Genomic DNA, 15,094 nt, shown 5'->3' with positions numbered 1-15,094 from the left:
CCAGGGAGAGAGATATCCATAGCAATACTTTTATTGTACAAATGTGTATGGAGAAGCTGTGTGTCATAATTCATATGGTAAATGCATTTTCAGAACCATTGAACAGAACATCAAGTTTTCTCTCTTTCTTACTATTCTTATGGATGTAACTTATGCATGTTAAAATATATTAATATGTTGTTTTTAAATGTATAGAAGACAGTCAGAAAGCAAATATAAAAAGACAATTGTATTCATATTAACTTAAAAAAGGTATTAAACCCCCCAAAAAACCCTAAACTGCCACTGCGTAGGTTTTAGCGCCATCTCACGGTTCGGTTACAGATTACTATCATAGGCTGTATATATAGACGGTGTTGCTGTGACGTCATCCTTGAGTTTGAGGACTGCTGTGTTGATGCTTTGGGTTTGGTCATTTTGCCGTCGGCATTTGGAATAGGCCATCGCCATGTTTTTCTTTGCAACTGATAAAACAGAAGTTACCATATCTGGAATGCATTGGAGGGACAAAGAGACAACAAAGTCGCCTCTGCAAGCGGCAGGAGCCTGTCAATCACAGTAAGCCCGCCCTACTCTGCTCTATGGTGTTGAAACTATAAACTCACACTTTATCATTTACAATGTTTTCTGAGGTAATAAGTCAAGTGGGAAGAAGGGTCATTTCCTCATTCACTTCTATAGAATCAGACTGCTTTTTGCGACCACAGGAGTGGTCAATAGAAAGAACGCAAGTGTTAATTACCCATTGGCTTCACTCGGCAGAACCGAGAGAAAGTCCTATTGACCTCCATGTTTACAACCACATCGGGGTGAATCAAAACTGAATTTAGATAACTCACCTTTTTGAATTATATTAAGACTTAAAAGTTCAACACAATTTAAAGGAGTGGCCTATTAGTGGCCTTAAGTCGCTCAGCGTCTCTTCTGCTTGTTCACCTCCACTGATGATCAATCTCTATGCCAACTTTTTAAACGAGTCTGCGTCCTCAGTGCCAGTCTGCCCCTCGCTAGACACCTCTGGGTGACGAACAACTGAATCAGTTCATTTCTATCATTTGGGGGATTATACACTGATACATTTTATATTCCATTTTTTAGATGATTGTAAGTATGTTAAGTGTCCATTAAAAAGTATATTTAACTATAACAACATAATATGCCTTGAATTATGCCATTAATTTAGACCAAATGAAATGTGAAATAACATTGGCTATCTTAGCCAATCTCACCAAGAGTCATGGACATCTGGATGGCCGTTTTTTTCTGTCAAACAGACAAACAACCTACTGGGAAAAAGGACACTGTGGCACTTAGGGAGTTTGAGACCATGGTACATTTAGATTTTTGGATGTTGATGTAACTTTACTTCCCTACCACTGACACAAGATGGCAACCTTGTCGAGCCAAAAGAAAACAACTCCTATGAAGTACATCTGGATTCATACGATAGAATGCACCGACTGGGTTCGGTCCTGAAATTGACTGAATTTATATTTTTAGGCCTAAATCTAATTCTAATTTCAAAACAATGCAGTAAAATCAGAAAATGTGGGCAAACAGAATAAGAACAATATTAATAACTCTGAATACGGTCAGATAGAAAGTTACATTAGCAACATTTGAAACTACTTGCAATTACTTTTCTCAGTTGCTTCTTTAAATGTGCAGTTTCAGTGGGACAAACTGTACCATCATCCAAGAGTTGATCAACATTTGCTCAAGGGTTGATTTTTCATAATTTCTTACACATTCAATGCACTTTCTAAGTACATCATTTTGGTACAAGTTCTAAGGATAAAAAGTACATTTAACCATGAAATGGGATCTGTAAGTAGTGGAAAAAATCCTACCTATCCATCCAAGCGTTCGGATCCATCCATCTCTTCAACATCCCGACTGATAGGTATTCAGATCTATTTGTGTCCTCTGTGACCGCCCATGCCCCAAATATTATCTGTCAGCACTTATATGATCTGTCGCCCTTTCTTGGATGTCGGACTCGTAGCTTATAAATAAATTTGAGTTTGTAATACAGATATTATTCTCTGCAATTGCTGAAATGACCTTGAAATACACAGCAGCACTTACACAAATTCAAAAAAGTTAAATGATATAAAACAATCCTTATTTTTATTAATCAGGTGTGAAGGACACTTGAGTCTCTTTGGTTGAGACATGTTTCTCATTTAGGACAGAGCTGATGGGATACTGTTTATCATCCGTTCATTGTCTTTCCAAGGGATCCAAGTGGATGTAACCCTCCTGGACTGAGTTGAGTTATGCGATTTGGTATAACGACAGAGGGGCGCGCTGGCAGGAGAGGTCCGTGTTGAGTAAAATAGTGCAAATCACTCCTGGGCCTTTATCAATCGGTGCTAATGCAATTTTCTTGCATTTCCTCTCATGAGCACAAATTGGATCCGCGGGCTCGGAGACCTAAAAGCTAATGTGTTTGGGCTGCTGGTGATTTCCACCTATGAAGTCACCCTGGGCTCCAGCTAACTACTGCATTACTCACACCATTTCCACTTCCCATTTCGCCTCATGTCATGTGCTCGTGAATGATCCGGCTCCGGGAGATGACCTCATGTGTGGGTCCAAGCTTTTTCTTGAGATTTACTTTTGCAGTAGGTGTGACACTTTATCATGTCATGGACCCACAATGGCTGTGTGGGAATGTAATCAAATACAATTTATTGTGGGTAGTATAAAACATTGAAGCAAACCTCGGATTGAAACCTGTTCTGGAGTCTCCACAAAATAAAACGCTTGGACATTTCAGCAGTGTTTTCTCCGTGCTGTAGTTTTCCTCATTCTCCTAAACTGCGGCCTGCTGCTGGTTCCGTTACCTGGATGACGTCAGGCCAGGCCCGTCCGTAGCACCGCCAGCATCAGGTCGCCTCTCGGCGGCTGCCAGCGGACGCCCCTCCCCTCTCTCTCCCCTCTCGCCCCCCCGTCCTCCCCTCTCGTTCATTGGCGACCAGGGACGCCCGTCACGCGGAGCCAGCTCCGGGGCATTCCCCATCCGCGCGTCGGGACGGAAATGGCCGTTTTTTCCCCCTCCTCCATTGGACCGAGGCGCTGTCAGTCGGCCTCCCTCCCGCTCGACGCGGCGCGCCTCTCCGGCTCTCTGTCCGCCTCTCCGCCGTCACAGTGGCGGCTCCAAGCGGCAGCGACCCCGGCAGAAAAGGCCGTAAGACCCCCACCATGGTGAAGAACGGGTTCCCGAGGCGCTCGAAGAATAATTTGGCCTTCTAAGTAATTTTTTTATCAGTGTTTTGACTAACTCGTTTTAAAATGGTGAAATATTCGGGATGATACCATCAAGTGCCCGCGTACGTTCAGTGCTTTCATCCGACACCGTGGTCCGCGAGGGGGATGTATGCCTGACTTCTCTTAATAGCCATTTTCTGCAGACAAAGAGCTCTGTTGAATAGAGCTTTCCAAAGGCACACGGGTAAGATGTGAACTGGAGAAACAAACCACAACTTGTCATTCACGTAAAGTCTGTCCGCCGAACCTCTTGAAGCGGCACAGCGCCGCTCGATTTAATTGCATATATTTTTGTGTCGCTTTTCTCTCTCTCAAGCTAACAGGTTAACAGCGCTAGCTGGCCGCTTAGCCAAAGCTAACTTAAAGGCTTGAAACTCTCACTCTAGGAAATGCTAACAGTTAGCCGTTTTTTTGACAGCTCGTAACGCATCAGTTTGTATTTACCGTTAACGTTTAGACAAGTTAGTTCGTATCTGTTAGACCAATAGAGGACATTTTCAAAGAGGTTTATGAGTATACGTTTGACTGAGAGCACCGTGCCAACTTGGCAGATTTGAGCCGTGCTAACGTTATCTCTTGCGGCTTTAGCTCCGTTTAGCGGCGCGGCGGCGGCGGCGGCGGACGGTTGACGTTGGCTGGAAATCAGGGAAACGTGCGGCCTCCGCACACGCAAAGGCCTCCGACCGCTTCTGTCAAACGCCGCTAACGCCGCCGTAATAACGGTGCGCCTCGTCCGTTGTGTGTCCTGAAGTGGCGTTAATCTTACTTATCATGGAACCATGGTAACGTCATTGTAGGGATGATTTAATCTAACGTTAGTTAACGGCACTTCTGAAGCAAGTTAAGGAATGTCTTTATTGTTATTTTTACTTAACGTTACTTACTTAGTTTCTGTCTGACTTGAATGTTAGTTGATTAACTACTAAGGGCAATCTACTAACAAATAAGCAGAATAATGATCATACAAACGCTGCTGTAGAGAAATGCAGGAATATAACGTTAGTCTACTGTGCATGTTCTGCCTTTGTTTGAGAAGTTCGTTTTTTGCCATTAAACCCAACCTGAAATGAAAAAAAAACAAAACCCCGGGTAGTTTGCCATTTGTCTCATAAAAGTTTTAATATTTAATGAGGAAACAATCAGTGTAATTTACCAGTCACTCACAGACTCTGTGTGGCTTTCCACCATCCTGCATATATTTCAGAATCCAAAACGCTGCAAATATCTCATTAACTGGGGTCTGGTCTGCGCAGAGAAGGCGTCCTCCCGTAATCTTGTCTTCAGCCCGGTCTCAGATCAGCCCGATCCCAGGAGAAGGGGTGTGTTGGGCTGCCAGAGAGCAGAAGTAGCCGAGTTCTGTTTAAGGGCACATGTAAATGTTTGTAGACTGGATTGCACGGTTTGTGTGGCCATTGTTAACAAGGGCAGCAGAGTTCATTCTAGGTGGATGTATGCAAGATTATGACCTAATGGTTTCTGGCTTGCTGCAGACATCAATCTGACCTTCTAGTTTGTAGTGTTTCATAAATAATCAGCACACAAATGAATCATCATTATAATCTGCACCAAAAAAAGAAAATAATCCAACCACATAGTGAGAAATCTGATCACTGCTGTTGCACCCGTGGCGTTTGTTTTAAAGAGCTCTAAGAGTTCCTTTGACGTCTAATGAGACTAACAAGCTAGCGGAGAAGCTAACTAACAGGCTGAGTTTTCCTCACATTTGCACTAATTCACACACCTATTTTCTTTATGCATTTCTTTTGCGTTGACAGTGAAGCTGTGAAACAGTCTGACAAGAACAAGTTGATTTTTTCTAATATGTGAGTAATGCTAGAGTTATAAAGGTATGTTTAGGGTCCTCAATTGTTATTCCCACCACATCATTATTCAACTCTAATAAGAAAAAAGGTTGTGTAAAGCTTATTGGGCCATATTTAAGTAAGTTTGAGAGACCAAGACTCTTTGAGCTGTGTGTCTTGGCACCTGTAACTTCCATTGTTTGTATGTTGAGGTGGAAAGTCCAGCCTCTCAAGATGGAGCTGATATAATGTTGGCCTCACACTTTGAGTTTATCTTTTTAGAGTGAACTGGCTGTTTTAAGTCATAGATCCATTTAATATCTATTTAATTCATAGATTCACATCAGCAAAACAAATAAAGTTTAGTATAAAATCTAAATCTGCAAATTTAGGCTTTATGCACCAAGAATAACTTTGCTGAATGAGAGACCCTCGTTTGCGTGTTTCTCCATGTTGCTCCTTCGACTTGAGACAATCGCAGGTTCCATCAAACAGTTTGCACCCAAAGGATTTTTACAAAGACAGATCAAGCCTATTAACATACGATTAAGTCACTACACTGAACTAGCACATAAATAACTTGGGTAAGACTACAGCATAATGCTATATGTTCTAGATGGTTTATCCACCTTTTTATATAACAATAATGAGTGTATTGAACTCTTTAAATAATTTTTTAAGGAATGAGCATGTGCATCTCCTTAATACGTACCTGGTCAGGCTGGCACATACTGTCATATAAATATTTGGCAAAAATAGATATTCAGGTACTTCAAACTGTTTTTTTTTCCGTTTATTTGGACGCCATTTTTGGAAAATGTTGACAGCACTAGCAGTGAAGTTTCACATTGCAACCAAATAAACCTTTGGCCACGTGTGTACGAGAACTACAGTGGCCAATGTGTAAATTCAATTTGCTTTATTTAGAGCCAGTGTTTGGTTTGTCCATTCCGGGCCACTGTACAAACATGGCGACCGGCCCCCCAAAGAGGAGCCGCATTGTATGTTGTTATAAACCGCTCATCTCTAAGGTAAAAAAGAAAAACTTATTTCAGGTGATTTTTATACATTAAAGAAAACATACTTTCCTTCACATTGCCTTTCTTGTCAATAGTGCTGCCTAATTACTCCACACTGTTCTGCTTTGTCCAAACTTGTGTTTGCTCCTTTTATCTGCAACGCTTTATCTAACCAGTTTATGGCGACTGCTCCCTACTAAACGTACTAAACTCACTGTAATATTAAATACTAACATATACTGTTGTCAGGACTCTCAGAGCCTGAATTTTATAACCCTAAACAAGTGAAGTAGTAAAACCTTTACTTGCCATGTGTTATTTGTGATAGCAGGAGTAGCAAGCCGTGTCGTTAAAGCCATTGCTTTGTGTGTTCATGTTTCAATATTCATTTGTAGTTTTTATGACTACAAACCTCAGAGTTGAGATTCAGTGCTCAGCCAGTAAAACGCTACAAGTGACAAGTGAAGATCGCAACAGCTCGACTGACTCCCTGGAAGACATTTAAGAGGAATGGAAATTGATCTGCCTTTTTTTTTTATTGAGGAAATTCCGAAATTTCTTGATCAAATCTAGTGGCCACAGTTTGCAGCACTTAACACCTGTGTGTGTGAGTGTGTGTGATGATGATGACATGGCTTCATTGTTTATTCAGAGTTTATAGCACAGCTGAGCTTTCTGAACCCACTTCTGAGACTCTAGGACCCAGAGGAGACTCAAGCACACGGCCGTACGCTTATTCATTAGCACTAGCTAAAGTTAAGCCAACCATCCGAACACTCACTCAGGCTTATTACACAGATATACACGAGCACAGAACCGGAGATGGACCACAGCGAACGAGTCATTGGGTTACGGAGCTCGACTGTTTGGACGAGATAACTCTTTCGTAGCAACATGCTTATTACGCACTGTTTTCGCAGTTGGGTGTAAACACCCGACGACTGTCGAGTGGGGAGACGTCATCTCTTGTGAATACAGTGCAGATCAATAAAGGGGATGACACCGACGTCATGAGTTTGTAACCTCAGCAAATCAATGTAATCAGTCATGTGCTTAAAGACCAGTCTGGCTTCCTGTGCATCGCACCTCGTCTCTCACAGCTGATTGTGCAAACTTAACTTGGATAGCTGCTTTTAGCCCAGAGGTAAATGGAAATGAAGAGAAATTGGAGGGTGAGAGAGGGAGGCCAGCTACAGGGTTTCCAGCCTCCTTTTGTTGCGGCCCTTAACTTGGTGTGTAGCACACAACGTTACAGCTGACGATCTAAGGGATTTAAATATTCAGCAAGAATAAAATCTAAAATCTTGTCAAATTCGAATAGAGCAATAAATCACCGTCATACGCAATTGTAAATGTACTTCTGTGCCGTGTGCTGCTGTTACAGGGAAGGTTCTTGGTCAGGTCTAGACTGGCTCTGTAATATAGTACATACCAGCAGATCAGCTGTGAGCAGATCTCGGGTTCATTTATAGCTGCGGCCTTGTGTCCCTGCACGTCTGCCTGGCAACTCCTCACTCCGCTGCTCCAACTACTCAAGCTCAGCCACCTCCAAAGCACTTTAGCCCCACTATACCCTCCCCATGTCAAATTACTAGATACACAGTAGTCTGGGGAATTCAAATGTAGGACAGTCTTTAAGGAGCTCGGGCCTCTGCGTTAAATGCGTTAAAGTTTTCTTTTGTCTCGTGCCCTCTTCAGGTCCCGGGGGCTCCTGTTGATGAAGAAAGTGGGCAACATGTGGAACAACCTGAAGAGCAAATGCCAGACACTGTTTCACAACAACGGGTCCGGACCCAGTGAAAGCAGGGCGGAGGCCGACGGGGTCCACTGCGTGGTGGATCTCGGCCTCGGAGGCAGCTCAGGTGATGCGCAGGCATCGCGAGCCTCCAGCCCGTCACGCAGCCTCCTGCCAGTGCCGATGGCGCCGGTGGGACGCCGCCACCACAACTGTGTGTCGGACGTCCCCCAGATAGTGGAGATTACGATCGACAAGGACACCGAGGATGTGCGCGGCGGATCGGGCGGCACGCCCATGGCCCGGAGAGACTCCTATTCCCGCCACGCCCCGTGGGGGGGCAAGAAAAAACACTCGTTTTCTACCAAGACCCAGAGCTCTCTGGAGGCGGAGCGGCGGCCCGGGCGTCTACGGGGGGCCGGGAATCGCAGGGACAGGCGTTACGGCGTCGGCTCCATCCAGGAGATGTGCGATTCCGTGTCCGGAGGGCGCAGCCTGAACGCTCGTTCTCTGCGCCAGCGGCTGAGCGACACCGTCGGGCTGTGCTTACCGCTGCCCGCTCGCAGGCGCTCCCGCTCCTCCAAGAACCCCGTCGCCTCCAAGCGGAAGATTCACCTGACGGAGCTCATGCTGGAGACCTGCCCCTTCCCGCCGGGCTCGGACCTCGCAAACAAGTGGCACCTGATCAAGCAACACACGGCACCGGTCAGCCCGCATTCCTCCACAGCCCTGCTGGACGCCTTCGACCCGGCCCACCCGTCTCCCGAGGACGAGGAGGAGCGCCTGCGCGAGCGCCGGCGACTCAGCATCGAGGAAGGTGTGGACCCGCCACCCAACGCACAGATCCACACCCTGGAGGCCTCGGTGCCGGGCTCCTCCCTCTACAAACTGGGACCAAAGTTGAGTCCTGGCACGGGAGAGGCCTCGGGAGAAGGCCGCGCCTCAGGCAGCAGCTCAGCGGCCGTCGGCTCGTTGGGGGCCTGCGGGCCTGCGTTGGGGGCTGCGGCGTCAGCGGCCCAGGACTGTGACTCCGAGGAGGATACGACCACCCTCTGTCTGCAGGCCCGGAGGCCCAAGCAGAGGCACGCCTCTGGGGACGTCCAGCTCAGCAGGCAGCAGCCCGGCCCGTGGAAGGTTCACACTCAGATAGACTACATCCACTGCCTGGTGCCGGACCTGCTGCAGATCACCGCCCTGCCCTGCTACTGGGGCGTGATGGACCGCTACGAGGCCGAGGCGCTGCTGGACGGACGGCCCGAGGGCACCTTCCTGCTGCGCGACTCTGCCCAGGAGGACTATCTCTTCTCCGTTAGCTTCCGCCGTTACAACCGCTCGCTGCACGCCCGCATCGAGCAGTGGAACCACAATTTCAGCTTCGACGCTCACGACCCGTGCGTTTTCCACTCTTCCACCGTCACAGGACTGCTGGAGCACTACAAGGACCCCAGCGCCTGCATGTTTTTTGAACCGCTGCTCACGGCGCCTCTCCATCGGACCTTTCCGTTTGGCCTGCAGCACCTGGCCCGGGCCGCCATCTGCCGCTGGACCACTTACGATGGTATAGGCTCCCTGCCGCTGCCCCCCGCCCTGCAGGACTTCCTCAAGGAGTATCACTATAAACAGAAAGTACGAGTCCGCTGGCTGGAGAGGGAACCGCCACTCAAGGTCAAATAGGGTGGGCTTCTCCATTGCCTGTACACACTGCAGGAGGATTATGGAATTTAGAAAAATAATCCCAAAAAAATAGTCCTCATTAGCCAATTAGACACTATACTGATACGACCCTCTTTCTGGTGAGGGATGGGATTTAAATGTAACAAGCTATACAAGATTCATTCTAATCTTTGTTTTAGTTATTGCTTACATCACAGAATATACATATGATTATATTCAGTATAACGCTGTCTGGCAAGCACATGTTTTTGTGTTGAACAGGTTGTTTTGACAGGGATGGACGGCACAAATATCAGTGCTTTGTGTCTTTTTTTTCGCCTGCTTTGTGCTAAATGTCTGCCTGGTCCCACAACATCACCCTGCCTGTAGACCTGCCCGCATGCCCCCCGTATTCATCCCAAATGGCTATTTAGGCCCACATGGCTACATTGTACAGTCCACTTTGTGCTTTCTCTCTTTTTTTTCTTCTTTAGCTAAAGCACCTAGTGGAGCACCTTCCCCAGAGGGTTTTACGATGTGTGTGTGTGTGAGAGTGTGTTTGTGTGGGTTGAGAGGGCATCCGATGATGCTATTATTTTATTGCAGTCAGAGCTTGTCCCATGGATGGAGCTACATAAGGCACATTCTTTGCCATCTCTTTGCACGCATGAGCATCAGCTACGTCGGGGGCAGATTCTGAGAGGGTCCACAGAGTTCAGGACAGCACATCAGGGAAATGAACTGCTTTCTAAGGACTATAGATGAGTCCTTTTTTAAACAAAAAAGCCCTTAGTTCCTCCTCAAGCAGTAATGGTGAATGACGAATCCTTCTACTGTGTCGTATTCAGTGAGCAAGCGGAACGTGTCAACGTTATTTCCATTGTGCGTCATTGGTTTTCCCAATCTGTCCCTCCTAACAATTCTTGCCATAGTTGTGTGACCGTTCTTCCTTTTGCGTATATTCACACAGTTCCTTTCTCCCTGAATGCGATTCAGCTTCCAGGGTCACATCTGAGCAGTTTGTGTAGCTACGGGAGGGCTCGATAAGGGTTAAGTTTTACACCTGCATCCGTGAGCTGGTGTCTCTGGTGCCATCTGGAATCTACGTATCCCAGCCTGATAGTAATCTTCACCTGATTGCACCAAGACGAGCTGTAGGTGAAGTCCAAAATCCCCAAATGCCTGAGTCCTTTATTGGAAAAATGACTGAATTGATCTGCTTTAACTTTTAAGGCTTGTTTGGGAACGAGCTGACAGCTCACCTCTCCTGATACTTCAAAGGCCGACCAAGAATCCTGTTTTAGTTTGTCGGCCTCTCCTCCAACTTATATAACTTATATTTCTATATTTCTGCTAAGAAACTATGTCAAAAAGTGTTGTCAATGAAGGTCACTGTGTCGCCGACCGAGAAAAAGTGCTGTAGCCTTTTCTTTGGAGCGGAACTCCCCAACTTACAGCTACAGCGTCTCAACCCCCAACATTTCCCCCGGTGCCCGCATGCATTTCTAGTCCCTGGTCACAGGTCTGAGCACAGGCAGCACGCCACGCCGGAGAGGTCGGCATATCTCTGAGAGAAGGATCTCACTTGGGTTACTTGGGACAAATACTTTGTTGGCCAGCCAGTCATTTCTGCTTTTGTTCCCACAAGAGGAAACAATGTGCCTTTCGGAGAACCGCATGTCGCAATACCCAATAATTAGTTGCTTTGTAGTCCAACGCCTGCGGCGAGAGGTGTTCTTAAGCCATCGGCGCACGTCGGAGGTTTTTGTAACGGATACAATTTGGGCGGCGCTGCGTTCGGCGACCGATTATTGAAACAAGTTGTACATGCGTTCCGTCTGCATACGTCACACAGAGCATCTCACACGTACAGATCCGACCCTCTTTACTGCGAGAATGTTGACCCGAACTCATCAGCCACTGTGTGGGTTCTAAATCTTGCCGGTGATGATGTTAGTGACACACGTCACTTGGCTCAATTGAAGCTTGGACGATGAGAAGGTCCGAGGCGAAAGCGGTTCGTGTTTCTTCAGTGTGGCCGGTGTGCTTCAGGCAGCCATCATTGTAGTTTTCAATCTGCGAGGATGAACCTCGAACACACGTCGAGTGTGTTTCTTCGCCTGTGACTATCTGAGCCTGTGAGCAAAGCATTAATGTGCCTGGCGGTGCTCTAATGATCAGATTTTCATAGCAGTAAAAGTATGTTAACCGGCTCGTCTGTGTGAGTACATACACAAAGACACTGTGAAATTCAACACTTGACAACCTCCTCTGTTGTCTCATTTTCACTTTTTTTTTTAATGCAACAGTGAAAAGATCAAACTTTTCTCAATTCTCACCAGCTCATCTTTACTTTCGCCGAACATCTCGAGCCCTTTCAGGCCACCCTGCACTTTGTTCTCAGAAAGCTTGAATATGCGCGGCGGGAGTGAGTGTTGATTTAGGAGGGGCGGGGGGGGGGCATAAGGAAGACATTTGAGTCGCTTGCACTTAGGTGTTTTTTAGGAGTTCTTAGCATCCACACTGGCGAATAGAGGAAATCTGTGTCGGTGTCACCCGTCTGTCTCTTCACAGAAGGCACTAATCACACGCTAATTTCACCGTGTCGGGGATATGCATTTACTGCTTTCTAAAAGGGCCACTCTGTTGCCTCAGAGCAACCCGCCCCCCCCTCTCTGTGCCGATGTGGAGGTGACTGTGGCGTGGAGCGAACTGAGGCCCGTCTGTCCGACCCGCTCTGCTCTCTATCCAACCCCGTCAGGGCCACGATAGGCTAAAGTTAACGCCGAGGAGCCGCGGCAGAGAGGGCTCTGGATCAGTTGAAGTAAAAAAAGCACTTTAATTGCGTATTTGTGTTTTGACGGCAGCGTCTGCACGTGCGAGGACAGCGGCAGCTTGTTTGGGCTCTTTGAGCGCCGCATCAGCATCCATATTGGGCGAAGACTTCAGCCTCACACCCGATCACCGGGAGCACGCTGCGCTGCAGAGCCACGACCCAAAATGTCCCCCTGTCCGAATATTTATTGCCGGCACGTTTTTTTGTGTCTCGGCTCAAAGCGGGAGCGGTAGTGCCGTAAGAAGAAGCCAGCAGTCTTCAGTCGAACACATTTCACTCGTATCTTCAGGCATCGCCAGTCTCGTTCTCCGGCGGGCCGCCGACTCTCGCCGCATGCGGACGCGTACTTGCGTCTGGACGGGGGCCACACGGAGGGTTTCAGTGGAGGGGACGCAGAGGGGACTGTGAGGGGGGGGCGCGATGCCGCTGTCTCCTATGAACAATGACCCTCTGCACCCCCGCACCCCCCCCTCCTCTTATTCTCAGGCAGGCCCATGGCGAGGAGAGTCCCGGGACCCTCTCAACCAAGTTTTTCCCCATGGGAAACATCCGACATTAACCCTAGAATACGTCTGCCATATAAACCCCGGTAGATTTTTAAACGGGGGGGAAATAAATAGATTAAAAAATGAAAGGAATTGTATGTCTGTTGAGTCATGAAAGTTAGGTAATAGGAGCCTGATGAAAAGACGTTCTCATTCTTCTGCGGTGCTTCAACTGTCTGGGACACATTTTGCACACACTAGCTGTCACTTGCACCTGCACTACCCCCCCCCCCCCAGGTATTGCCACACATCCGCACCACCCCTAACCTAAACAAACGGATGTGTGGAAATGGACCACATTTAGCCAGCACCACCTTTCTGCGTCACTCTCCCCACCCCCGAAAAAAAGGGCGCGGGGGGGGGGGGGGGGGGGGGCAGCAGATTGGTTTACGTGTACATTCACATTCTATGTTCTTCAGAAAAATCGAATCCCGTGAATTGAACTATTTTGACCGCACGTTGTCATTAGTATGACATCGTTTAGCTGCACTATGAGAGCCTCGTCATGTGGAAAGAAACCACTGGGTCCGGTCTGGATGAGGAGACGGGCTGCTTGGGTCGCCGGCAGTCCCCCCAAACTACTGCAACATCCCTGCATGAAGGACTTGTAACCCCCCCATCATCACCCAACTCGGTACTAATTACGGTTGAGCTCTTAGAGGATAAATGAAAAAAAGATTTATTTCATGTTCCCGTATATATATTTTAGAAAGTGCTATATGCAAACAGAAATGATAATTCTTCATTTTACTTCTCCCTAATATGCAAATGGAGTGTAGTGTAACAATGGTTGCAATCCTCTGTCACTTTAATGCTGTACGTGCACATTGGTTGCTGTGTAGATGTCGGGTGCCGAGGCAACAGGACTTGACAGTGACGTGAACTAATGGTCATCGCTCAGCCGCACCGGCGTGTTCCCAGACCGCCTCGTTCGTCCCGACCAATCGCAGGGCGCCCTCTTAAGTCCCGGGCCTCAGCCACCGCCGCGGGCTGACCGCGCTGCTGTCGGACGAATCCTCGCCGTTCCGTTATCTTCTGCTTTTCCTTTTCTCTTTTTTTCTCCTTCTGCTGTCAGGTAGGATTTGGAGCGTGTAAATGGCATAAATCATGTTCACATTTCACTGTCTGTTGTGTGTATCTGCTTCACTGTTCAAAGAGACAAAAAAAGTACCTGTTTTCCAGTATAACCTGTTCATTTTTAAGAGCCGTATGATGCGACACCTGTAGCTGTCACTCTTGGTGCTTGGCTTATGCTTCATTGTCTTAATATTCCAAATAAAACTGTTGTGTAATCCACACTGGCCCATGATATAATATCGAGTTGGTTTTGTTCTTTATCTTGCAGTAAGAGTCATTGTTGTGTCTTAGCAGTGAGTCGGGGTGAGATTTGTTCAGCGTTTAGTGCGATGGTGGATCACTGTGACCAGAAGACATACATTTCTTATTTTAAAGTTATATATAAGGCAATACAACTCATTTCAAACACGAGGAAGCCTTTTAATATTCCCTTTTAAATTTAAATAACAAAGTAAAAGTAAAATAACATTTTCCCAAACTTCTAAGCACTTAAAACACAAGCATGTATTTCAAAGCCAGACACACAGTCGTGGCTCTGAAGTCGCTCCTGATTGTGCAGTGTGTGTGTGTCTGTGTGTGTGTGTGTGGGTGTGTGTGTGTGGGTGTGAGTACGTTACTGTAGGGAAACCCACCTGGAAGGACCGGGTCTCAATCTGTGCCGGCGACGTAGCAAACATCTTCTACCATCACACACGTTGGTGACTATAAACAAAGCAAAAAAAGGGGTTTGGAGTGAAATATTCAGCCGTCATAGAGAGTAATGCAACGACTTTATTCATAAACGGGAGAGACTGGAAAACCTTTTGGAGTTACAGGTGGTACAATACCCCCCAAATTCCCACCTATAGTGGGCAGCTATGCCCCCCCCCCCTGCCCCCGATGGACAGATAACTCCCAGCGTTCCTCCAGACCTCAGCCTTACCCACAATCCACCTGAGCTCGGCAGCAGCTATGCAGACAGACCGAGCTGCCTGGAACTTCACAGTTAAGTATTTGTTCATCTGAAATGATGTATAAATAGCATGTGGGTTATCGGTTTCAAGTTAGCTGCCCAAGGCTTATGAATAATTGAGGAGGAAGAGGGTGAGCTGCCATATGGGGCAGTTAAAAACTTTCTGTGGGCTCAGAGGGACCAACAAAACTGAGCAACAAAC

General features: G+C 47.0%; 1 protein-coding gene across 3 annotated transcripts; it reads left to right on the top strand.

Annotated features, from left to right (window-relative positions):
* The first annotated feature begins 2,866 nt into the window (after positions 1-2,866).
* On the top strand, positions 2,867-14,172 carry socs5b (suppressor of cytokine signaling 5b). 3 transcript variants are annotated; one of them, XM_078103898.1, is made up of 2 exons: positions 2,867-3,457; positions 7,793-14,172. In XM_078103898.1, exon 2 carries the CDS (start codon positions 7,812-7,814, stop codon positions 9,501-9,503), a length of 1,692 nt encoding a protein of 563 aa, XP_077960024.1. In that variant the 5' UTR covers positions 2,867-3,457; positions 7,793-7,811; the 3' UTR covers positions 9,504-14,172.
* The last annotated feature ends 922 nt before the right edge of the window (positions 14,173-15,094 follow it).

This window comes from Gasterosteus aculeatus, chromosome 6 (genome assembly GCF_964276395.1).
Source record: "Gasterosteus aculeatus chromosome 6, fGasAcu3.hap1.1, whole genome shotgun sequence".
Classification (NCBI taxonomy): Eukaryota; Metazoa; Chordata; class Actinopteri; order Perciformes; family Gasterosteidae; genus Gasterosteus; species Gasterosteus aculeatus.
This window is presented reverse-complemented; position numbering and strand designations above follow the sequence as displayed.

Coding starts and splice junctions, on each gene's coding strand:
- socs5b (XM_078103898.1), top strand. CDS start 7,812: ATGAAGAAAGTGGGCAACATGTGGAACAACCTGAAGAGCAAATGCCAG.